Here is a 25382-nt window from a genome sequence, read left to right on the forward strand (position 1 = left end):
AGAACTCCTATATGTACATTGTATAACATTTAAACTGTAGTTTCCTATACTTGCCCATATACTTCAGCTTCTTTAGACCTGTCTAAAATACACACAAGACTAATATCATCACCCGATTACTTTTAATGAGCTATAGAGAACCAGGTAATTTAGAACACTCCATACAGTCCACGGAAGTCTGAAGATACAGTCTTCCTTCAAGGATAAATTACTGGGTTTTTTTGTTCAGTGCAAAATATTAATTTCCACATTATATGCTTTTACACAAGCCTTTCATCCTTCTCCCATTGCAAATAATATCATTCAGTTCAAATGAAGTAATTAAAGCATTGCAACTTAGGGTATCTCTAAACTTTTATGACAGCTGTATGCAGGCTCAGAACTGAGTAGCATGTTTGGTGTAACAGCCTGTTGAAATAAAAATCCCTATGATATACTAGTTTGGGCTCCATACCATAGTAATTCAGCTTTTGGACTGGAACCAGTTTATTCCCACTGAGCGCACCGCATGCACCTGCCTGCAAAAGACATTTCTCTTCAAGTAACACAAAAAAGGGAAAGACATTTAGTTGGTTAAATATACTGCATGACTGCAGACTGTCTTTTAAAGAGTGAACAAACAAAACAAAAAGGAAAATTAAAAAAAAGTAGGCCAAGACAGAGCTACTTAAAGCCTTTCAGGAAAGAAAGCTGAATGAGATGATGCATTTCATAAAGTCTGCCTGCACGTAAATTGCTGTATTAGCCGTGATAATAGCTCCAGCTTCAGGACTATTAAAAATACTATGTGGGGGATCGCAGAAAGGAGCAGAGCTGAGGCTGGATTTCTGGAAGTTTACAGAACATACTGTCATGATTTTCTAAACACAGAATGAGATGTTGCTTCCCCACCTTTTAAAACTCCTTGGTTGTGTAGCACTGAAGTCAGATGAAAAGAGTTGTCAGCTCAGCTATCAGTCAATGTGATTTAGGTTTTGAAATTATCCCTTCTCACACATCCAGGAAGGCTGCCGCTCTAGGCATAACAAATTATGGTAAACTGAACTTTGGATGCCAGCGCTTAGCGTGCTTACGCATGCAAAACAAGCTGATAATCTTGAAAGAAGCAGGTGTAACAGTGTCACAGACTTTACAGGCAGGAACGCCTGGCTTTGCCCTCTCTTCAACAGTGAGCCAAGCTTACAGAATACTTTGGTTACTGCCAATATCATGGAGACCACAGGGAAATTAGAAAAAGCTGTATTTCAAAATAAGTTGACTACTCTGAAGGGCTTAAAATCTGAAGTCTTAGTTGGAGTGTTTTAAATAAATTAATACAGAATGCTTTATAAACTGTTGTATGTCAATGTTTATTCAATTAGGAGCTGGTCTTGCAAGGTCGAAGGATCTACGCCTCACTTACAGATGTAAAGCAAGTCGTATACGCTCATGAAATTCTGTAATTTTATGCTCTTTAACATTAGATAGTAAAGCCAGGTTCCTATAAAAAGGACATATGGAAAGGATGCTGGATGAAGGGTAAGAAATATGGAAGCTGCTGCTTAGTCTCAGCCTCTAATGTCCTACTGTATGCAACCCATTTCCCTCTTCTCGGCCACTGTCTCCAAGATCACCGAAGTGTTCACAGCCAGTTCATCCACCCGAGAAGAGCTCCACAAGATTTCTCCAGACCTTGCAACACACAGAAGAGAGGATGTCTTGCTAGCGCAGCTCTGAGATATTGTGCAGCTTTTCGGCTCTCTAAAAGAACAAACACAAACAGATCTACAGGTGCACCCCAGGCCAAATGTTTACCAGTTCTATTCTTTTGTGAGCTGGGAATAAGATTTTCTCACGACCTTCACACATCAAACAGGGCAGAAACAATATTGTAAGAAGCAAGGAAGTGGATGCTGATGGAAGGCAAAACACTACGGATTTATTAATAGGTTGTAACTTCATGGATTACACATGTACAAGTTAAACAGGCACAGAGGTACAGCAGTAAAATTCAGACACAGGGCCCATCAATGGATCTGAATGTGTATATATTCACAACTCAGTGGATGGGAGGCTAAGTGGATAATTCACTAGGAAAGGAGCTGAAAATATAAAATACGACATAAGAAACCAAACAATGATCCCTTTTATTTAGCCCTTTGTTTTGGCAACAAGTTTAGGAATCTCCCAAACTGACATCTGTAAGAGCAAACACGGAAAGCCATTTACTTTTCAACAGCAACAAATACTAAGTGATGTTCATATTAATATAAATACAGATGAATTCATTAAAAGCATTTGCCCTAAATCCTGACCAAAGAACAAAACAAGAAAGATTCAATAATATAAAGCACATTGAACTACCTCCACTGATATGTTGACATTTTTCCTGGGTATTCACACTTCATTTTTTAATTGTAACAGCTCTGTAGTAAAGGACCTCTAGTATAATTAATATCTAGCTTCAACTAATGAATCATATACTGCACATAGTTTCCTCATGTCACAACACAGTTATGTTCTTTCATTTTCCAAAGGAAAGTCAAGAAATCTAGAAGTTTATAGGCAACCTGGGACAAAACAGACACCGGAATAGCAGAAGAAACTAGTCCATGCGGTAGTTCAGGACTCCTGCAAAATCCTAAAAAATCATTCAAACCAAAGCTGTGTATTATGGAGCGGAGCTGCAGGCTGGCATCTCCGAACTGCTGCAAGTCCAAAACCTGGAGAACGCATCAACAACCACCCATCACACACGCAGCACTGAACCAGAGCACAAACAGCACGCGAAACACCTTGCACAAAGTGACCTACTAACTGCTCTGCAATGGCTTACACACGTGGTTTTGTTGCTTTTTTTTCCCCTTAAAACAAAGCAGGTTATTTTTAAGCTGAGTTTTAAGTCCAAAGATGAATATTTGTTCCCTTTAGCTTAACAAGTCAATCAAGAAGCAGAGTACTGCTGGAAACAGAAGTCTGCTTAGCTACCTCCGCTTTTATCCTCCCTTCCTGAGCGATGCCTTCCCAGCCATAAATGCTATTTCACTGATAAAGCTAAACCAGAGTTCTATAAATATAGGTGAAACAGCAGCAAGGCAAACATACATCAGCAACACGAAAGCCCTGCTTGAACTGAATAATGTAAATTATTCAGGTGGCAAATGGAAATGCGTTACTTACAAATGATTCTGTCATCTTCTCTCTAGCACTGAAGTTAATAATTACACCCGTGCTGTACTGATTCAGAGGAGTAGAATAAGACTATGACCAATTTGTACACTGGATTTGAGTTCTTCAGGCATGTCTTACTGGTTTAGCAAACAATTAGACATGAATCTAGGGGAAGTGTCTCTAATTAGCCTACCAGAAACGCCAATGTTTCTGCTAACAGCTTACTACAGACTTTTTATTATACAAAACTAGCAGTCAGAGAGGACAAGATCATATCTATAATTCACATTTTGCTCCATTCTAATGTTCTGTTCTGCTTTGCCAACAACAAAAAAATGTCAATGCAACAAGAAAAACCCCAGTTCCTGACTCAATACCCCAGTTCGACGGCCTCAGCCCCCTGGAGGTGTGTTCTGAATTAGATGACGCAGTCAGACCCATGGAAATTCAGCCCTCCCTGTCCGCTCTCCTCAGTCAAGAGAGGATTCACATCTGTCCACGACCACGCGTGTGCCACAGAACTACAAAGACATCGCTTTGAAATATTTTTGAAACAGGAGCTATGCATTTCTCATGAAGGGTAACAAAATACTGTAATAGTGCTTTCTATTTCACTTTCCCACTTAATTCTGCAGTTGCTTGCAAAAAGAAAACAGAAGCTCCTGAAGTCCACAGGAAAGATAAGGGCTGGGAAATGAAATTAAGTCAAAGGGACGCAGCAGAGCTCTAGTTGGTAGCTCTTGGCTACGGATGTGTCTGGCCATAGGCGACAGCAGCTTTACCAAAACAATGAATCATATTCAAATGGACAAGTATTTTCCTATGAGTTTCCAACCTTCGCGATGCTATAGGTGCCACATGAACGATAAGGAATCGCTGAAAAAGGGACGGTGATCACATAAAGGAAACGCAACAGTCATGGGGCACAGGAGAGATGATCCGCAGCACAAAAATCTGGAAGTTATTTTAGGGAGGGGCATATGATTAAAGTTATAACTACATTACTGTCTACTAGCAAGTTGAGGCATGGAATTTAATTTTTAAAAAGATACTGGAGACAAGTGTCTGAGACAGAAAGGCAGAAACGCCAGTCCCTGTGCTACTGATTGACTAAGGGGTCTGAGAATGTCATAAGCCTGTGTTTCAGTTTTCCAGCCTGAAGCGCAGATGATGACTAGAAGCACTGCTGAAAACTGCATATTTTACTACAAATATGTAAAGTGCTGTACAATCACTACATATTAGCATAATCCTGAAGAACGTAGTTTCCCAAAGGGACTTTGTTAATGTAGTTACATGTGTTTCTAAAGAAGGCTTAGGTTTTTCATATTCGCATCATGACAAAGCAAACAGTGATTTCTCTTACTGGAAATTAATTGAAGTAGATGCAAATAAACTGATTCAATTTTAAAATACAGCATCCAGGCCTTGTTTTTCCTGGGCTAGCTGAAGAAAAAAAAGTGAGATTGACAGTAAGTTTAGCCAAGCTACACATGCACCTAAAACACTGATGCTCAAAAATTCCATAACATCTGATTAAACAGCTACATAAGAAATTTGGGAGCAAGTTTAATACAACCATTTAGTGCCAGCAGCACTGCCTAACCTCTTCTGCAGAGAAATGAAACAAGTTCTCCACTTGAAACAAAAGCAGTAAAAGGAGAACTGGCTCCCCAAAAGCTACAACATTGTGAAAAGTCTCTTGAAAAAACCCACAGTATTTGAGAAGGGGCACTAGCAAGCTATAGGTATCTGCTTAGCTTTCTGTCATCCCAACCAAAACGAAGGTAAGCGCGGGAGCAGAAATGAATGCAAGACTGAGCACATATAGCCAAAGTCTCCAAAACCAAATCACGAGCACCAGAATGGCTGTATCCAGGTTTGGCTACATACTCACAGGAAAATGCATTGCCTTACATTTGTCCTCTTAATCTGAGGCTCAGTCAGCTGATCTCAGGAATGCATCCAAAATATTACATGGGGCTGAGTCAATCACTTGCCTCTGGGGAGCAGAACTCCCCAACAAAGTCATGATTCAGCCACCTCACTTGTGTTTGTGATTGGCAATTAAAAATGCAAATTATATTGTCAAAAAATCCAGTGAGATTAGTAAAGTGTAAAGTTCTGGGAAATCTTCAGTGCTTCAAACTTTAAGATCAGGTATCCATTGCCACAAATTTAAAAAGAAAAAGAATCTCTTGTTAAGAGTGTTACTATGAAACTGCAAACAGGTTTGTACAGAACCACTGTGGCTCTGTTCAACTGGATCTCGAGTTAATCAAAACCAGCAGCCAGGACCTACATGGAAAAGAAACAGGAAAACCTTGCATGCTTTACACACGTGTGAAATCAGTCTCAGCAAGCTGGAAGACAAGAGCCCCTTTGGACAGGGCGACCGGCTCTCTGCTTTGCTACTGCTTCAGGTGAGATCTAACCTGATGTCTGACCACTCGGAGCAATTAAGATGCAGGACTGCGAAAACCAAGATACTAAAACTGAATATCCTCAGCTTGATTCTAAGTTGGATTTTGACAATTCAACCCCCTGTTATAGTTTATACTGACTAAACTCCTTACAGTAAGAATCTTTGTGAAATGTTTTGATGGCGTATCAAGTTGCAATATTTTCCTATGAGTCAGTGTGTTTCAGCGCTAGACAAACCACTCACTGGCCTCTATTTATGCAGTAATGCAACTTCATTAAAAATTCTGCATAATCATGCAATTATCAGTCTCCCCTTGCTAGATTGTCATTGGTAATATGGATGACACCCTGTTATGTGTATTCATGTGAAATGATTACAGAGCTTCTACAAACTGGTGTAACGACCTTTAAATTGAGCTCAGTTATCACAGCAAACGACTGCGACCTGACCCAGAAAAATAATTTATGCTCGATAATTCCTTTATTTCCCGAAAGCGAGCATCCACCTGCCCTAAGCACATATTTCTGGGAGCTGACACATCCCCCGGCGAGCTCTCCTTTCTGCAGCGAGCTCCCCACGCCTTTCCCCCCTCCCCGGACCGGGGCCTAATCCCCCCGCAGAATCACAGAATCGCAGCCCGGCCGGCCCTGCCCGCTCCGCTCCGCTCCAGCCCCGCTCGCCCCTTCCCGCCGCGGCCCCGCCGCCGCCTCACCCGCTCCCGCCGCCGACCCTGCGAGGCCGCCCCGCTCCGGCTGCGGCCCTCCCGAGCCCCTCAGCGCGGGGCCGGCGCCCCCGCCGCGCCCCCGCGGCTCTCACCATGGTACAGATGGAGGCGAGTCTCCGGACCGTCGTCAGTACTTCCATCCGCCCGTCGCGGCCCCGCGCCCCGCGGCCGCTGCCGCCGGCGCCATGTTGGGACGCAGCCGCCCAACTGACAGCGGCAGCCGGAGCCGCAGGTGGCGCAACCGCCAAACGGGGCCGGGCCGGGCGGTGCGGCGCCAAAACGGCGCCGGCTGCGCCCCGCGCCGCTGCTCCCGGGGTTCCCCCGGCCTCCCGGCCCTCCCCCGGCCTCCCGGCCCTGCCCGCAGCCCCTCCTGGGCCCCTCGCTCCAGGCCGGCCCGGTCCGTGCGGATGGCAAGAGGTGCCTCAGTTCCCTCCCCCAGGGAGGTGGCTGGAGGCCCCTCGCGTCACCGGTGAAACGGCTGGAAGGTGCCGTTCTCACTGTGCCGGTGTTGGGGAGTTGGGGGATGTTGTCAAACCCCCCAGCGAGGGAAACCGCAGACACCCAGGGCACCGAAATGGTGTGTGCTGAAACTCTGTGTTCCTTGAGGTGCTTTTCAGTGGCTGTGACCACCCACAAATCCCAGAATGTGAGGGGTTGGAAGGGACCTGGAAAGCTCATCCAGTGCAATCCCCCCATGGAGCAGGAACACCCAGATGAGGTTACACAGGAAGGTGTCCAGGCGGGTTGGAATGTCTGCACAGAAGGAGACTCCACAACCTCCCTGGGCAGCCTGGGCCAGGCTCTGCCACCCTCACCCCCAACAGGTTTCTTCTCCTCTTTCAGTGGAACCTCCTGTGTTCCAGTTTGCACCCATTACCCCTTGTCCTATCACTGGCTGTCACCCAGAAGAGCCTGGCTCCATCCTCCTGACACTCCCCCTTTCCATATTGATCCCCATGAATGAGTCCCCCCTCAGTCTCCTCTTGTCCAGCTCCAGAGCCCCAGCTCCCTCAGCCTTTCCTCACACGGGAGATGCTCCACTCCCTTCAGCATCTTGGTGGCTGCGCTGGACTCTCTCCAGCAGTTCCCTGTCCTGCTGGAACTGAGGGGCCACAACTGGACACAATATTCCAGGTGTGGTCTCCCCAGGGCAGAGCAGAGGGGCAGGAGAACCTCTCTGACCTACTGACCACCCCCTTCTAACCCACCCCAGGTACCATTGGCTTCCTGGCCACAAGGGCCCAGTGCTGGCTCATGGTCATCCTGCTGTCCACAAATGGGTTTTTACAGCGATGCCCAGAGCAATGGTGGAGTCAGAGAGCGGTTTTGCACCAGTAATCCTTTGCTGTCCTGCAACACGTCCTCCTTTCAGCAAAATCACAAAAAGCGCTCTTTCAGAGCACAGCGCTACAAATGACAACAGTGTCTATTGTAAACCCAGGAGGAAAAGGAGCGAAAAATGTTGCCATGTCACCATAAAGCACTTTGTGCAGTGCATACCCAAAGCAAATACATATCAGAGGAATGGAGCCAGGGATGGGTAGAAATGTTTGTCATTGGGCTCATTAATATCTACAGAATTGTGTCAAACCTGAAAGGAGCCCGGCTTGTATTTCGTGCTAACTAGAAATGGAGCGCTGTTGAAAAGTGGTGATGAAGTGGCTGGAAGTCCCCTGGTCACGCTGTGCGCCTCACACACCATCACCGAGACAGGACAGTTTCCACACGCTGTCCCTTACTCCAGCCCTGACCTCGTGGCGATTTCTGCAGGGATGGAAGGATGGTTCAGTTTCCAAAGCACCAACTTTTTTTTACGGGGCCAAGATGTTTCTGTTCTATTTGAGTTGTCCGCCTGCAGCGATGTTCTCTTATACACTTTGTACTTTCCACGTCATCTACTACAGGCTCCCAAGGGAGAGTATTTGGCAACCTAAAAAAAAAATTCCTTACAAGATATGCTAAAAGTGAATAAGGACACGTGCTCCTTACAGGGTTTCCATGAGCAGCAATGCAACAAAATTAGGGACAGGAAATACAGAAATAGTGGAATTTGTACAGAGTTTAACCGAACTGAACTATATATTTAAATTATCACTTCCCTTACATCTCAAAATAGAATCAAATATGATTTATCACAGCTGTCACAATAGTATCTGAGGACACTTCCTTCCCCTTTGGCCTCAGGATCAGAACAACTTTGCGCTGGGTACAATTATGGTGCTAAAATAGCAGCCTTGTCCCCAGACAACATCTGCTGAGGTTACTGCTGGAGCATGCGGCTGAATTTTTAACACATTTTGCCCATGATCAGGCACCGTGCAAGGTGAAATCCCAAGTGCCCAAAGAAAGGCTGGCTCCTTGTGCGCATCACATTTTGTTCTGTTCCTTCCCTGCCTCCTGCAAATATGCTTTTTATTTGCCTTTCCCAACAATGAGGGAGCAAAACGGTGGTGAAAACGCTACTTGTGCTTAGTGCAGTGTGAAAATTGGCCTTTGCGCCCCAAGTTTGCAGCAAAGAATGGTCAGATAAAGCTGCAAAGATGGATCTGTTGTTGTTTGGAATATGTTCAGGAACGGGGGACGTGTACACGAGCTGCCAGCTACGAGTTTTATCCCAGCATCTGCCAAAGCAACTGGCATTTCCCCAGCACCACCTTTGGCTTTTCTGCTCAGAAATGAGCTGTGCTTCTCCAGCCGTGTCACCGTAACATCAGTGTGCTGTGCAAAAACATCTGAGATGTACTGCAGGGAAATGTGACCATCGCAAATAGACTTTCAGAAGAAAGATGATTTTTGCCAGTGCTGGGCAGAAGGGAAAGAGTGACAACAATCATCATTTCCCCAGCATGCTGGGATCTTAGCATGATCGCTGGCTCTGCTCATCTGTTACTCCTTTTGTAAAATGTATGAGGAATAATTACACCCAATTTTGAAAGCAATTTGACATCCTCATATGAAAAGCACTATGGTAATAGCAAATATTTTTATTTTTAGAATGCTTCATCTCTGAAGATGTGTAGGAGTGCCAACAACAATAAAAACAGAAAATCTTATTAAAAACGTAGCCCAAAGCAACGCAGACCAATAAATAAATCTGTAAAAAAAAATGGTGTGGAAATAACACAGTCTCTGTGCAGCATGCAAAGGCACATATCTTTGCATGGAGCAACCCGAGGAGTGGTTAGTGAAATCTCCAGAATCATCCAAATGTTTTCAAAGTTGCTCTGAGTTTTGCAAACACTTTCCTTCTAAATTAAACTATTGTTTTTCCAAGAGAATTTGAATGTAAAACATGGTTTTCTTAGCTAAATATAAGTCCATTGTGCACAAACAATGACTATCTCTTTTAAAAACAATTCTTATTCTACATGCCAAGGGTTATACAATCTCAAATAGTGTGAATCCTTCTGCATGGTTTCCCTCAGTGAAAAGACTATTCTGACAATCTAGAAAATCAGACGAGGATCAGATTTTAAAACCTCTGGCTTTTACTCTATATCTTAAGTTGAATTCGTTCAGAATTAGAGCCTAAAAGTTGGGGGCGTGGGGTGGGGGGGGGCGGGGAAGAGGGGCCGGAACTTGAGAATAGATTTAAAACTTTTGGAGAATATGCTGCTTTGTTATTGTTACTAAGCCCCATTCTCTCTGGACAGAGGTTTCTGCGCACAGTGGAAACAAGCTTTGGTTAGAAGCACAAGAAGCCCAAGTACATAAGAAATTTAGATTGAACCATATTAGCAAAGGAACGAGAAATCAATTGGTCTGCTTCCAAGATGCAGCCTAAAACTGCTTTCACATTTGTTTTAAGCAACCAGAAGCCATCACAGCTGCCAAAAGAAGCAGTTCAACATTTCCTCCACCACAGGTCTTTCATTTCTGCCCCCACGCGTCCCCTCTCATGTCAGCACCAGCGTTTGTACAAGCACATGCAAAACAGCTTTTCCAGTCTCTCCTCCAGCTGCTGTGATCATTTCTGGTGCCCCGCTCTGTGCCTCTGCAGACCCTGCTACGTTTTTGAGATGCAGAGAACTGCGTGTTGCCCTGGCAACGGGGATGCTCTGAGGGTTTGTGTCAGCAGCAAAATGTTCCCCTGTCTCCTTCTCCATTCCCCTCCCAAGGATGCGCAACATTTAGGTGGCTTTTTTTGCTGCTGTTGCACTCTGAGCTGATGAGTGTGAACTGCCAGTGACGACTCCAAGGTCTCTTTCCTAATTTATGAGTGCCATGTCCAAGTTCAGCATCATTTAAGCATAGTTGATATTCATTTTCTCTGGATGCATTCATCTAGGCTAAAACTCACCTGCCAACTTTATATGCACTCACTCGCTTTTGTGAGACCCTTCTGGAGTTCCTTGTCACTGGCACAACATTTGGTTACCCAAAAGGACTTGAACTTTTGTTTCTGTGGATTGTGTTGCCTCTCTTTTGGAGCAAGCCAGGAGATCTGTAGTCTTCTAGGAATGTCTTTGCTCATATGGAATATTCTCCATGATGTTCCTCAACTTACCTGGCTTTTTTTCCTGGGTTGAAACTCTTCTGACCACCTAGAAGCTGATAGATACATTACTGTTAGTTTTTATAGGGGGACTCTTCAGATGAATACTTTTATATTACTCACTAACATATGCTTTTAATAGCAAATGGTAACAAATGTTGTAACATCCTACACTTAGAGAGGCGGACAGTTACATACTGGTGGTAGCTAATCCCCGAATTTATAATGTGTCCAATTCAATAACACATTTCAAAGTGCCTTCTTAATTGACCACAAGATTTTGAGTATTTTCCTATTCCTCCTTTCATTTTCCCTGTTCTTACAAAACTTGTGTGAGATTAAAGCACCCTGGTAATGAAATTTCCTGGAAAACAAATCTTCCAGTCTGTGGGTGTTTGCAGAAATCTGGAAGCAAATTTACATTGGAAATTTGAAAACCATTCGCACATGAGCCATGTCCCAAAAGACACATGATCCGGCAGCTCCCTCCTGATACCATGAGCTGGAGAGCCCTCCAGACATTTTGTTCCACCTCTTCATCAGCTGACTGTCATGATGGTCAAAGTAATAACACTTGGTGCTTACACAGCAACTCTACACAAATACTGCTTCAGAAGTAGTTTTCAGAGGGGAAGCAGAGTCTTAGAAAAGTGACATATCCATAAATCTTCTGCATCCTGTGCTTATTTCACCGGACTGTTGCACACCAAAGCTGGATTTTTCTAAAACCAGTTCACACTCAGCATGTCCTCTGTGATGCTGCCGTGGAAATTGAGATCATTTGACAACCTGGCCCCCAGTGCTTCAGGAAGAGGTCATAATCCAGAGGCTTGGCCTGATTTCCCTTCCTCTTGTGCTCACTCGCAACTGTACCCCTCGGCTCTAAATCCTTCTGGGGAGAACTCGTGTGTGTGCTGTGATTAAAAGCAGTGGCGTGAAAGCAGCTGGGCAGAGAAAGTCTCTTTGGTGGCTGCAGCCTCTACATAATGACCAGTGACCCATGCCTACCTTTTGCTAGGGCTGTACAGAAGATGAGAAAAATCTGCATCCTCAGGTCTCCATGATCTGTGGGTGGATTAGCTGCGGTGCCACTTTCTGTTAACATCCCTGTCTCCTACACAGCGTGACAGAGCACACGTCTCAGAATTATGCTGCCCGCACCAGGCTCGCCTCTTCCCCCCTGAAGCTGCTCCTGCCCCTTTCAGACCTCTTTTGAAAAGTTTTTCAAAGTTGAATGCTCTAACTGTATTTTCTGTACTTTAATTTACATCTGGTTTATATTATTTGCAGTTTTGCTTTATCCAGCTCATTCCCTCCCCACTGCTCTTCCCTTTTTCTTCCCGCCCCATTATCCTTGATAACTGAGAGCTGATTGCAGCCAGTGTACGGTTACATGCTGTCATCCCTACAGACCTCGCAGCCGCCAGCTGTCTTAAAACTATGCTGGGTTTTCCTATAGAAGTCATTCTTTCTTCATTTCCTCTGCCTGTCTCACCCCACTGAAGGATACTGAGTCCTTCCGCAGCCTTCCCAAGTCTGTTGCCAGCCCTAAATTCACTTTTCCATGTTTGGAGAAACTTCAGGGTCCCAACCCAATGCTAACCCACATTCCAGCGGGCCATTAAGACTAACAACATGTATAAACCAGCAGATCAAATGTATCCTGGAGGATACACATGTGAGCTAGTATTTCGGAATAACCCACAGCTGCCTGAAAACTGGAGGGGGGGGTGTGTGAAATGTGTTTGCTTTCCTGAAGAGGAGTGTCCCATCAGCTTCGGCACTCTGAAGGGGCCCAACTGCAGGATACAATAGGACAGGGAGAACAACAGAGCATGGAGCTGGAGCCAATTGAAAATGCAAAGAAACTAGACAGGCAGAACGGGATTATTCAAAGTGGAATTAGAGCAGAGGACGGGGGTGGCTGTATCTCGCTGAAAACGCTGCCGCAAAGACTGTAAAACAGAAGAATCTCGTTTTAGCAAAGAGCCAAGGGCCAGCACATCAAACAGGCAGTGGGGAGATAAAGCGGGGAGCGAGTGGGGAGCGCGGAGGATGGAGACACAGCTCGGTGCCCAGCCGGAGGAATGTCCTGGGTTCCCTTGTGATTGGCTGGGGAACGGAGGAGTCAGTTTTCACGGGGGCTGATCAAAAAGTTCCCTTTTGCTTTCCCAAAGTTGCTGTCTGAGCAGAGGCATTGGGAAGAGGAGGCCAGGCGCTCTAACATTCCGCAGGAAAGCGACTTAAATGAAATGAAAAGGCTTCTCTATCCAAGGATATACAGCCAAGAACTGACGCCGGGAAGCTGTTTTCCTTATTTTCTCCCCCAACTCCTCGTGGAGTTGAACGGCTCTCATTTCTGGCATGCGTCTCATCTCTCAGGATACTATGTCACAGTATTCTACTAACTTTCTCTTGCTCCCCATACCAGAGTATCCTGTATTGGACTGCGTGCCCAACAAAATCATCAAGCTGGTGGTACTGGGTGGCAGTAGCGTTGGCAAGACAGGTAAGTCCGCAGGTGTAGCTCCACGCTTTTTCTTGCTGCTGCACTTACCAGCTAATTTGCAGCTCAGTTAGACCCAAGGCTGTGAAAATCCTTAACTGTTGCAGCTTGAACATTTTAATGATTTTCTTATTTTTTCCTGAAAATGCACTGAATAATTTGAGGGTTTGCATGAGCAGCCAATGTGAGGTGGCAGCTCAGAGGAGAGGGCACCGTGTTGGGAGCTCTGCACTCACAAATGTTTCTACCCACTCCTGGGCAAATTATTTAACTGTGGCTAAATTTCCACACCCCAAAAATGGAGCTAATGGTTTTTATTCTCCTGTTGTAAATGTTTTATGCTCTGCAGAGAAATAACAGCGTACATGTGTCTTCCTGTATTGTTCTCCAAAGGGAAAGAGAAGAAAAGAGGATAAAGCAAGCGTTATTGCTTTTTAATATGTGGTTCATAATTTCAGATTATTAAGGCCAAATCTGTTTTACTACATCTGGGGTTACACAGAACTCAGTGAAACATCTAATTGGTTTGGATTTGAAGCAGCCACATTTTCATATTATTTTTAAGTAGTTTGTTGCAGAGAGCTGCACAGTCAATTTCCTTTAGGGGTACTGAAGGATGACCTGGTGGTATTCACTGTGAGAAAAATGATTATTTTAAATGAAATCTATTATAGAGTTATTTGCAGAACGAACCCTTTTATTTAGCTATTAACGAAGGGGTTTTGCAAATGATAAGGAATCTGCTGAGATGAAAGCACTACAGGAATGTAAGTTACTGTTGCCATGACAGGATTTTAAGTGTTGTATAGCGATCAAGAAAAAGGAAAATGTTCTAATTGAACAGTGTAAGACAGTCCCGCAGGTTAAGATGAAGAAGGCCCAGGGAGCTGGAGCATGACCCATGTGTGCGGAGCACATGCAGTTTGTTTGCTGGATGTGATTAGATACTGCTAATGGGTTCCATGAGGAGGACTGAGAATTTTTAAGGCTGGGAAGAACCATTACAGCCTCACTTATGAAACACAGAGGTCTTAAGTGTAGTATTGGGATTAGGTTTGGTTTACCTGCTTGTTACTCTTTTTCTAAATTATTTCAAAGCAAAGGTCAGATTGTTATAGCTGCTATCTCAACAAGCAAACCTCCGTATCGTACACTGAACAGCCACATTGAATCTAAGGGGTAGTTTTCAACACAAGTTGCGAAAAACTCTGCATTAAATATCACAGCCTGGCCCCAGATCATGTTCTGCGAGTGCTGAGAGAAGCTTTTGCAGAATAATATGAGCAATTCAAAGATTAACTTGGTCTCATATTATACTAACTCTTCCAGTAAGATATTACACGTGTTCTGCAAAGACTGGTTTTGGTTCACATTAAAGACCCATCTTTTTTTCATTGTTTTACAGCCCTGGTTGTGCGCTTTCTCACAAAGAGATTTATTGGAGACTATGAAGCCAATACTGGTGAGTCTGCTTTCTACTGCAGTACTGCAGAGAGCTTGAAAAGAAATCTGCTCTCTTTTGTGACTGGTGCATATTACAGGAAAGCCAGGCAGTGTTAGATGTCCATAAGGTGCATATTTTCAGTTAATAGCCTGAAGCTATGAAAGCAATAAATCAAAGGCTCATTATTTATGATCCTTTTAGCTATTTTTTGTCCAACTTGATGGAAAAGGAGCCGAGTAAAAGGTTTGCTTGGAGACATACCTGTACTAAAACGCAGACCCAAGGAACAACTTGCATATCGACTAAACCGCAGAAACCCAACGCTGCTCCCTCTGCAACCCCAGGGAAGCCAGAGGAATTCCAAAGTGCGTAAAAGGCAGTTCAGAACTTTTCCTGTGTATTCCCTTTTTTCAGCGGCTTTTATGGGAGACTTAAGGGAGATTTCTAACTCAAAGTCTTCTTTCCATGATATAAGCAAAGTGACCATGCAAACTGCTTCTACTGCCTTTCTTGTTTAATCCTGACACCTCAGAGGATGCGTTCCTGTGAGCTGTTTAATTCACAGCCTCTGTTCCAAGAAAGTGCCAACCGTACTGGCCAGTGTTGTAGAAAGGATCTACGTACACCATGTCTACCAGCACATCCCGCACGTAGGCCATCTCCCAGGTTTTGGGTGAAGGAGGACAGGATTTAAAGCAGTGACAGCTTGACTTTGGAGACACATGCTGCATTTCTAATGATGAGTTAGGAAAGGAGATGGCAGACACCTTTGATCTCTGCCTGTCTGACAAAACACAATCTGAAAGCTCCTCCTTACAGCTCTCACTGACCCTAAGTAACCTCGAGGGTTGGCTGCGCTATTTCTCTTTCTTTTCCTTCATCTCTTCCATGGGAGACTGTATATCAAGTTAGACTTCTGAGCTTTGCAAAGAATTGCTGCCAGAGACATTACTGAGATCCACATGCTTTTCTCATTAAGCTAGCAGCCCAACAGCCACACTGTAGAAGAAACAAATAGGCCAGAAATAAGAAACAGGTGGCAGTGTATTTGTGATCATTCAACCATGCTTCTCCTTCAGCTGGCTATCAGGCAGAGCACAGTCATCTCTGGAAGTACCTGTGTTCTTTTCTGCAACGCATTACAGAGTGGGAATAATATGTTGTCTGGTCTTGGCTTCCCATAGAACAGTACCATCTTTTCATCTTAAAATCTGATTTTTTTAAAAAAACATCTCAGAAGGGCTCTATCACCTCACAGAGTCAGTATTAAAACATAACATGGTAATGCTAGATTGAGTTAGAGCAAACTTTGCCATACTAAATCTCTTTATATTGTAAATGTTTCTATGAGCACAGAAGCAATGGCATTATTGTCACTGACCTCCCTGTTAATCTGAATTCCTTACTCTCCAATAGATGGGATTTCTCTACATTTGAGGTGAAATACATTGGTTTAGATGTAGCGGTGACAATTGTATTTGGACAAGACTGAAAGGCTGCACTCAACAGCTGTGGATATTGTATTTCTTCACACAGCCATGTGACTTGTATCAAGTTCCAAAGAAAAATGATGATGGCGTCAATCTCTGAAGCTGTCCTTATCACAACCATGGGTAGTTCATAACATCAAAACTTAAATTTTCTTCGTCACTTAACCCATATTTCAGTAACAAAGTTCAAGCCCAGAATAATGATGGTCTTACTAGAGCTGGATCGATCCTAGATGTTTTGAACTTGCACTAGGCCCTGAATGCGTGTCATTCAGATAAATCAGAAGTCAGATTCTAAGTGTCCAGTGATTGGGGATTTCAACCAACCCCTTACTGCTAAGGTCACACAAATCCCAAACAGCATCTGGGTGTTTCATGTACAGTCACTCTGTGTCCAAAACTGGAATACATTTCTTTTTTAAAAACTTTCCAAGAATAGGAAGAGGAAACAGATCAGTCCTTTTACAGGCAACGCCTTTAATCTTGGTTTAAGATTAAAAATATATGCAGTTCACATTTTAAGAGGTTAAAAATATGGACTGAAACCCCAAATGGGATTTATGCGCCCAGTTTGACTATTTAATTCAACACAAGGTGCCACCTTTCCCAGATACCACCCTAGGTATACATCCAAAACCTCCAACCACACAACAAATACAAAACTGCTTTACTGAAGTAAACAGCCACACAACCGCTCTGCTGCCGTCCAGTTCTCTATAAGCAGGTACGTATCAGAAGCCTCAAAGTCTGGATTTCAACACTTTCATTTTACCTTTATGTTCTCTTTCTTGTTATAATCACTGACTCCTATGATCTTACTTTTTCACCAGGTGCTTTGTATTCAAGGAAGTTCACCATAGATGGGGAACAGATCTCTCTACAGGTGCAGGATACTCCCTTTGTTTCACTGGAGGTAAAACATCTGCTCAGTGCATGGGTCCTTACAGCACAGTTACTGTCTCTTGTTTGTTGCCAGCACTTCTGTAACTCCGCTTTGCAGAAACACACTTGGGCTCAAATCTAAATGAGTACTAACAGGGGTACCTTAAGCCCTGCCAAAATGAGCCCTTGAAGAGCTTAAATCAGGCTCCTTTAAGAGTGAATTAAAACAAATCTATTTAAAACACATTACTGCCTCTGAAGCCTAAAGAGCTGTAAAATCATAGTCTGGCTCACTCCTGCCAACTCCTTTATTGTTTTATTTCCTGTCAAATGGTTTCTGTCGTTGCATGGCAGAAGACTCACCTGCCTACGAGACCAGCTGGCTCAGCTTAGACCTATCTACACATCCAGAATCTTTCTTCTCTAGAAAGGTGTTTCTTTCCAAAGGAACAGGCCTTACAGCAGTTGTTGTTTCCAGACAGGGTGTTTTTCAGTGGTCTCTTTAATTTATTTATTTATTTTATTGTTATTTCATTCATTCCTTATATTAAAGGTGTGAACATTTATCTATACCCCTTTCTCTATCCGTGTTCTAGATTTAATATTTGACTAGGAACCTGTTTCTAGAAATATCTTTCCAAGCAGGATCTAAGATTAAGATATCTTTTTTGAAGATCTGCTTCACATACAGAACAAGAGCATAAAAATAATGTCAAAGCAGCAGGAAATGTAGTGAAGTTTGTTTTTACATGAATGGTGGAAATCTCACGAGAGAAATAATTCCCAGAGAATAGCAGAGATTTCATGATAAAATTAGGTACACTCTTGTCCCCATCAAACATGGGCTCATTTCTGTGCCGTAGAACTCTTCCACCCTGAGCTTCCAGAACAGAATAAGCAAAGCTCCCACAGCTTCAGTTTCCATTTCCATTTTCTCTGATGCCTGAAAGTAGATTTAAGCAGAAATCTTTGACAAAGTTCCACGCTCTCTGCTGCTGCTGGGGGTGCTCAGAGCAGTGGAGAGGACCCCTCATTTACTCTGGACACTATAAAGCAAACAAAAGCTGCTATGGAAGTCCTCCAAATATTCAAGTAGGACTTAATACAAAGGCTATGCCAGCTTGCTTCAAGAAGACCTGCAACGAGAAGCTGTTGGTGGTGATTAGGCACAATTGGGACTGCCTGATAACAAAGGGAATCCCCCCCTTTCACACAAGAGAAGTGTTTATTTTCCAGTCTTTCTGTTTTAATCAAGACTGTGCCCTAAAGTTCTGTGACTGTAGCCAGAACTCCTTAAAATTTAGTAATGGCAACACCTGAGGTTTCTTAGTCAGAAGCAATTTTAATTTAGTTAGGGAGGAGTTTTGTTTTCTGCGTCCCAGATCTGCACTGTTTCAATAGTTTCCACAGACACACTTATCTTCGCCTTATCTCTCTTTGCATCAAATCATGTATCTAAAATCATTTGAAGGGACTGTTCCTGAACAGGACTTGTTAAGTCTGAGGACAGGTTGGATTTTCTGTTTAAAAACCTTAAGGGAGAGAATTTCTTGTGCTCTGCAGGCTGAGCACAGCATTTCAGGAGGAAGTCATGTGGAACCCCTCAGGATTCTAGCCACATTGGAAATGTGAATGTTTAAGAGAGAAACAGAAGCAAACAGATAACTGATTTTGTTAGGCCATTCATTGCTGCTTGGTCTATACACGGCAAATGACTGTGTGTTGCAAAATTCACTCTGGAGCAGAGATTTCCATTTTAAAAGTAGCCCATTAGCCTTTGATTTTCCTGAATAAAGCATTCCGTTGGGGATTATCCATCCATCTCACTGCTGGGTGGGCCTAGATGGAGTAACTGAGAATTTCTGCTCATTAGGGCTGTCTGAATGTACACCTTCTCCAAAAACATTTTCAGACGCTTGCCAGAGCAATGAGTTCTTTTTCCCCCATGAAAGGAGTTTGCTGGTGAAAAGAGGCTAGCAGGACATGAAGGGTGGCTAATTATCTACAGATTGGATACAACCCAGACACCAACAGCGCAAATTGCCCTTCTTCCCACAGCCTGTCCTGTCCCGGCTTGAGTTCACTCTCATTAGCCTTTCAAACAAGGCTGCTAGTGAGGATCCCTCTGATTCCATGTGCAACTCTGTTGGGGTTTGGGGTTTGAGGGTTTTGGGGAGGGAGAGGAGCGATAAGAGCATCTGTTCAACAATTTCACTGCTAACAGGATTTAGTGTTAACTGTGAGCTGGCAAGGGCAAAGAACTACTAGGTACAATAAGCCAACGTCTCTGTGGGCAATACTGAAATATTTATGAAAGGCAGTTAGTTAGCAGAACTCCTGTTGAAAGTTGTAAGCCTGATTTATACTCTGAGCCTTCAGAAATTCTGCTTCCTTCTTCCCACAAGCCTTGTTGCTCATCCTTTCTTTACTATCCAATCTACCATAAAAGAACTGACTGGCTTTACTCACTCTTTTCCACCTCTGCTTCTTGAAGTTAGGCTTTATAATTCATATTTAGGTGTCTAAATAAAAGTGATCTGTTTTGGGAGATTGCTGAGCACACGCAAATTCTGTTAAAATGAGTGTGAATGGCTGATATATATTCTATAGGTAAATAGATAATGGAACATATGTTCTAATAGTCTTACTGAGGTTGTTGAAGTTTTTTTGAATAGAATTTAGCAATAATAATAAAAGTCTGGGCTCTATATCCATGATGTTGAGCTCCCCCTAAAATACACAAAAGCCACCAATTCCTACCAACTTCATCAAGAGCTGAATAGTGAATATGCTTAGGGCCTTGATGGATATGGAAGAAATTACAAAGTTCCAGAAAACCTGTAGTACTGACAGGAATGTCAGTTCTTACCGACTGAGCACACTGGCAAGAACTGAAGCAGTGATCTCCCTGTCTCGTTGGGTTACACGCCAGCACGGATAACAAAGAGTAGGAGATTAGCTGAAAATAGCTTCATCTTGAAAAGTGAGCTGATGTCTTTTCAAGCCCCACGCTGTTGTATTCAGTTTTATATTCCCAGTGCTGGTGATTGTTATGGCTGGCTGAGTAGGAGCAGTGATAGACTGAACAAACCTCTGAGCAGCAAAATAATAATGTAAACCCATTGCTGCTCTACAAATGAGCAATGAGATTTCACCTCCTTTTAAGTTCCAGGAATTGGTGATTTGTAACAAATTGCTTTCTCATAGGAGCTTTGCCTTTGACTATCTGGACACCTACATGGTAGAAAAACCTGTCAGGCTTCACCGGAGTAAGTGGAATCCCCGTCCATGGAGACACTGAGCACAGAACTTGAAAAAAACCCTAAAAAATCACCTTGGGGGACAACAGTTCATTTCCAGCAGTGTGACTACACTGCTGAATTTTATAAGGCTCTTACTGTGCTCATCATTATTTTATCCACAATGAAAGCGTGGGTTTCTGTCACACTGATTTAGCACAACAGAATACAGAACAAACTTTTCAATATGAATATTTTGGCTGTTGTCTTATTTTCAAGCCATTTGCTCTGACCCCTCTCCACTCCTGTACAGCTTACCTGTCATCACGTTACTGTCACAGTGGAGATTTCTCCTGTCCCTGGTAGATTCCCCAGTGGTTAGAGGGGTGTCTGCCTGTACATTGAGAAACAGCCACACGTTAAAACGAAGCCCCGAGTAGCTAACAGTGCTATACGACTCTTTGCTCTGTCTGCTCCCGTTTCTCAGTTTTCTAATCTCACACCTCTCGGTTTTGACGGCAGGATGACACTGACAGCATCTGCTGCCAAGAGCAGATAAACCGTTCAATCTACTGGGCGGATGGCTTCGTTTTTGTTTACTCCATCACAGACTATGAGAGCTACCGAGTCATCCGGCCCCTGCACCAGCACATCCGCAAGATCCACCCTAACGCCAACATCCCCCTGCTTTTGATGGCGAACAAAGGAGACCTCCTGCGAGCCAGGCAGGTGTCCTCCAAAGAGGGACTCCAGCTGGCCAGTGAACTGGGAGGTACTTACTACGAAGTCTCAGCCCGGGAGAACTGCGAGGGAGTGCATGAAGCCTTCCAGCAGCTCTGCCAGGAGGTCAGCAGGATGATCGGGAGCTGCAACGGAGAGAAACGAAGAGGCCTCCACCTCGTCCGGCCCAAGTCCCCAAATATGCAGGACTTGAAGAGACGTTTGAAACAGGCTCTGACTTCCAAAGGGAAATCTGCCACGACGCTTTGATGGAGCCCACAGAAATGGTTTTCCGCAGCCCTGAAAAAAAGCAAAAAAAGGCAAGAAAATAAGCTGGTCATAAGGGGCACCTCTGAAATTCAGCAAGCAGGTTGTGTGAGAGGCTCTTCCATGTTGTCTTTACATCTTCCTTAAAAATCCCGTGCTCATTCAGCAAAGGAACCTGCAGAATTTGCTCTTTGGGGTGAGAGTTTAGAAACTGCAATTTAAAAAATAGGTTGTCCTAAGTAATTTCCTTTTTGAAAGGGACAAAGTCAAATAGTCTAGGATTACAATGTGGGTTTTTATTAATAAAAATCATTCAAGCCTACTTTGAAAAGAAGTGACTTCTCGTGGGGATGGCTGTAAGCTCCAGCAAGACAGGAGGAGAGTGATGTGAGCTATACTGAGCAAGCAAAATTTACCAGATATGCCCAGTCACAAGACTGGAAAATAAAGGCAAAAAGTAAACAAAGAGCATAAATAGTGAAAAGTAGTGATTGAACACTTCTAAATTGCAGTTTAGAAAGTGTTCTTAGCAACTTGGGGAGTGATTTGTTCATATGCAAGCTTTGGCCTCACAGTGTCTCTTCAAAGGGAGATTTTTAAAAAAATCACTATTTTTTTAGATTATTTTTCTTTAAATGTATATTGACTATTTCTGAAAGTGATTATATGGACAAAATACGTACTTGTAGCAGCATTTTGTAGGCATACTTCTAATTTTTCTATACGGTTCCTACATATCAACAAGAGAGAGAAAAACAGAGCAGTGTGGTTTAAAATCTGCAAGACAAATGGACTGTGTTAAAGAAGAGCAAGGAGGTGACCTAAAACTATTTAACTTTTTCTTTTTTCCAAACTAGTTAGCTTTCAAGTTCAAGATGCTGTTTTAAAGAAAAAAGGTCATCACATAAACTAAATTTAACTCATTAGTGTGGGTTTTTTTGTTAGTGGTGGTGTTTGGGTTTTTTTTTAAAAAGAAAATGATTGATGATGCCTGAAAATTCTGGCTTTTGGAAATCATCCTTTTGTCATTTGCCTTAAAACCAACCTTTACTCAATACCTTGCAATACATCCAACTCACCAGTCTCTCAACACGTATTTCACGGGCAGCACGTCCCTGCGTTGTGTCTCAGCACGTACCAAGGGGTTGGAAGCTGCATCCTGTGAGCTGCCGTGTTTAATGGTGACGACAACGCGAAGCATCCATCGTGCTGTTCCCAAAGCGAGTGGGAAGAAACTGGCTTGGACCATGCCCAAGTCACGAAGGAACAATCTTTTCTTTAAACAGACCCTCTGAGCAATTCACAGGACCATGAAATGAAGGAGAGCTCAATGATTTACACTCAGGAAGGCAGAAGGGGAAACCCTCATTTGATGGATACAGAAAAACACTCCCAGCTGTGCTTTCAGCTGGCAATGCTGAGCTAAATCAACCTTTTACTCATTATGAGCAGCAAAAATATAAGCTGAGACTGATGAGTATATAGATCAGGGCTTGAAAATGTATTTTATATTTTTCTTGTCCCTTTATTAGACAGCTTTAATAATGGTTTTCCTTATCACCTGGATTTGCTCTATCTGCAGCTCACTTTCTGTTTTATTTATTGTTTTCCACAGCTGGTCATCTGAGAACATAAGTTCTGATTAACTTAAATGTCTTTTGTTCACACAAAAGAACTGGGGTTTTTAAATTAGTTTCAAGTAGTACTAAGAAGGGAAAAAGAAAGCTAGATCATCCAAACAGGGACTCAAACAACAGCAGCGGATTTCTCCTTTAGCTTATGTCTAATTAACAATTTGATGTTTGAGCAGTGTCATTATTCACTGCTGGTACTTTGATATGGCATTTATTGGCACAGAATTTCAATATTTTAAATTACTAATAGCACAGCTCAAATATCAAATCTAAAGATTCATAACACGAAATAGAGCAAAAAGTTTGCAAGAGAGAAACAAACTGAAAATTGTTCACGCTGGAAAAATGATCACTAATTTTGAATAGCAAGCAAATATTTTACCATCCCAGTACTGCATAGCAAGGACTAAATTTGCTGACGTGTTTTTATAAGAGCCTCAGAGAATTAGGTGATCTAGCTTGTTAAATTTTCTGCAACTTCCTCTTTCAACTCGAACCCTTTCTTATTTGGGAATTTCAAACCTGTCAATGTTTTATTTTCAACAGTGATTAATAAAACATGCAAGGTCTTGCCTGAGTAGCATCTAAAATAGCTCCTTTACGTCTCACATCTTTAAATGTTCCTTGTTTATACTATAAATATATTTTTTTCCACTTCTATAACCTAATACACCCTGCTTTGGAAGTATACACAAGTATTCCTGTGCTTGTACTCCTACATAAGGATGTATTCCCATGTTCCTGCAGCACTGGTGGGGGACAAATAAAATCTATATATTTTAGCTAAGGCTAAAAAATATTTAAGTCTTCTCCTAAATACTAACATGTGGCAAACATTTATTCTGCTACAGAAAGTTGAGTATAGTTTCTCCTTTGTTCGTTGACCAGCAATACAAATCCTGTAATAGCTCTGATCCTGGTTTTAAGCCAGGATATACCATCCACGGAGGACAATAGAGCTCAGCATATTTATTATGATAGAAGTGCAGGACTTAAGCACCGGAACACAGGGCTGTGCCACTGAAGCTAAGCAAGGAGAACGGTAGCATGAAAGCAGGGAGAAGAGAACATTGTAGAATTAAGCGCCTAAAAATAATCGTGTAAAATATCAAAGATTAGTCATGTAGAACCTGATCCTGAATTAGAAACTTCAGGCTGCCAGGGAAAAAACGTGTATTCTACTGAAGGTTTAAAATGAAGCCTCTAGAGAGAAGGTACTTGACATAAAGTCAAGAGAGGAATGGAAAAAAAAAAAAGATTTGAGAGTGAGGTGGGTTTTTCTGATATCAAGGCAAATTCTATTCTCAGTTATATTGGTTGAGTCCAGATTAACTTCATTGGAAGCAAAACCAATAGCAACAAGCTGTAGAATTCACTTATTTTTTTCTTTCTCATCCCTCTCCATTCTCCTGAGCGGTTTAAATCTTGTGCACCATCTGGTTTTCAAGATGGTTTGCAGCTGGGTTTACTTGGGCACAAAGCAGTTGAGTGATTTGCCCCAAGGTTACACAGCTGAGCAAGTACTTGAGAGCAACTCAAAACCTATGTCCTTTGTAATTAATTCCAAACTCTTTACAATAACTACCAGACCATACCACCTCCCTCAAGGTATGCACAAAGCACAGTGAGGTGTATTACACAAGAATGTAATTAAAAGTAGGAAAAAGTAACTTAAATTACAAGCTATGTTAGGAACTGACTGAGCAAAGTATTACTGACGTGCTGGCACCGTGCACAATTATAGTAATACCCAGACTGGCTCAGGAGTTATTGAAGATTTCTGTAAATGGTTATTTGCTGCAGTATTTCTGTCAGCTGCACTTTTCACACGTTTGCAGTGGTTCCTCATGGAAATACAGTGTGATTTGGGAGATGGGAAAAGCAGACTCCGTTTTTAACTTCTCCTGTGAGTTGTTTGATGATTTAGGCCAGGTATCTTAACCAAAGTTACTGTGTCCCTAAGAGGAAGGGTATTGTCACATCTTTGCCACGCACAGGAGAAAATCACCAGTGAGAAATGAAGGAATTGCCCGCATTTGTAGTAGGAATGGCTTAAATCTTAACATCTGAATTCAGATCTCAATTCCGGATTCCTTAAACTCAAAGTTGTTTGGATCTCACATTTATATTTGAAACTCAGGAACAAAATGGAAAATTCAGATCTTGCTTTCAAGGAAGAGCTCAACAGAAATATTTGTATCTGGGGTACCCGACTACCTACAGGATTTATGACAGGTGTATAAATGAATAGGAAAGAGTAACTTTCTGAGACACTGAAAGAAGCTTAGTCTGTACCAGAAAACAGTTGTCTAAGTGGTTTACAGGGCAAATGGGAAGGCTGCCCACTTATTGTTACTGCTGGAGTTCCCTCTGCCCAGCTAGAAGACTTGGGGTCAAAATCACACT

The 25382-nt window shown here is 42.9% G+C and overlaps 2 protein-coding genes and 2 long non-coding RNA genes across 6 annotated transcripts in view; 1 reads left to right on the top strand and 3 right to left on the bottom strand.

Moving 5' to 3' along the window:
• LOC102089707 (ubiquitin carboxyl-terminal hydrolase 12-like) overlaps positions 1-6632 on the bottom strand; it is a 32656-nt gene extending 26024 nt beyond the window's left edge. For all 3 annotated transcript variants that reach the window (XM_065078031.1, XM_065078030.1, XM_065078029.1), the window contains exon 1: positions 6392-6632. Coding sequence is in view for 2 of the 3 variants with exons in the window: in XM_065078030.1 (XP_064934102.1) it covers positions 6392-6439 (48 nt within the window). In the remaining variant the exon portion in view is untranslated. The remainder of the gene's footprint in view (positions 1-6391) is intronic.
• Positions 1325-3151, bottom strand: LOC135580725 (uncharacterized). The gene is made up of 2 exons (XR_010475737.1): positions 2968-3151; positions 1325-1740 (listed from the first exon to the last, which is right to left on the bottom strand). It is a non-coding gene; the product is annotated as an uncharacterized LOC135580725 (long non-coding RNA).
• Positions 6633-12527: 5895 nt separating the features above from the next.
• Positions 12528-23566, top strand: LOC102088282 (ras-like protein family member 11A-like). The gene is made up of 4 exons (XM_005512835.3): positions 12528-13303; positions 14706-14762; positions 17065-17147; positions 20878-23566. The coding sequence occupies exons 1-4, from the start codon at positions 13159-13161 to the stop codon at positions 21343-21345; spliced, it is 753 nt and encodes a 250-aa protein (XP_005512892.1). The 5' UTR covers positions 12528-13158; the 3' UTR covers positions 21346-23566.
• Positions 16543-21347, bottom strand: LOC135580724 (uncharacterized). Its single transcript, XR_010475736.1, has 3 exons — positions 21136-21347; positions 20674-20749; positions 16543-18059 (listed from the first exon to the last, which is right to left on the bottom strand). It is a non-coding gene; the product is annotated as an uncharacterized LOC135580724 (long non-coding RNA).
• Positions 23567-25382: the final 1816 nt, after the last annotated feature.

The sequence above is a fragment of the Columba livia genome, chromosome 12 (genome assembly GCF_036013475.1).
Source record: "Columba livia isolate bColLiv1 breed racing homer chromosome 12, bColLiv1.pat.W.v2, whole genome shotgun sequence".
Classification (NCBI taxonomy): domain Eukaryota; kingdom Metazoa; phylum Chordata; class Aves; order Columbiformes; family Columbidae; genus Columba; species Columba livia.

Excerpts from the sequence above, each read along its gene's own strand:
- LOC102088282 (XM_005512835.3), top strand. The coding sequence starts at position 13,159 with ATGCGTCTCATCTCTCAGGATACTATGTCACAGTATTCTACTAACTTT. Across the intron at positions 13,304-14,705 it reads CAGTAGCGTTGGCAAGACAG|CCCTGGTTGTGCGCTTTCTC; the intron begins GTAAGTCCGCAG and ends ATTGTTTTACAG. Across the intron at positions 14,763-17,064 it reads AGACTATGAAGCCAATACTG|GTGCTTTGTATTCAAGGAAG; the intron begins GTGAGTCTGCTT and ends CTTTTTCACCAG.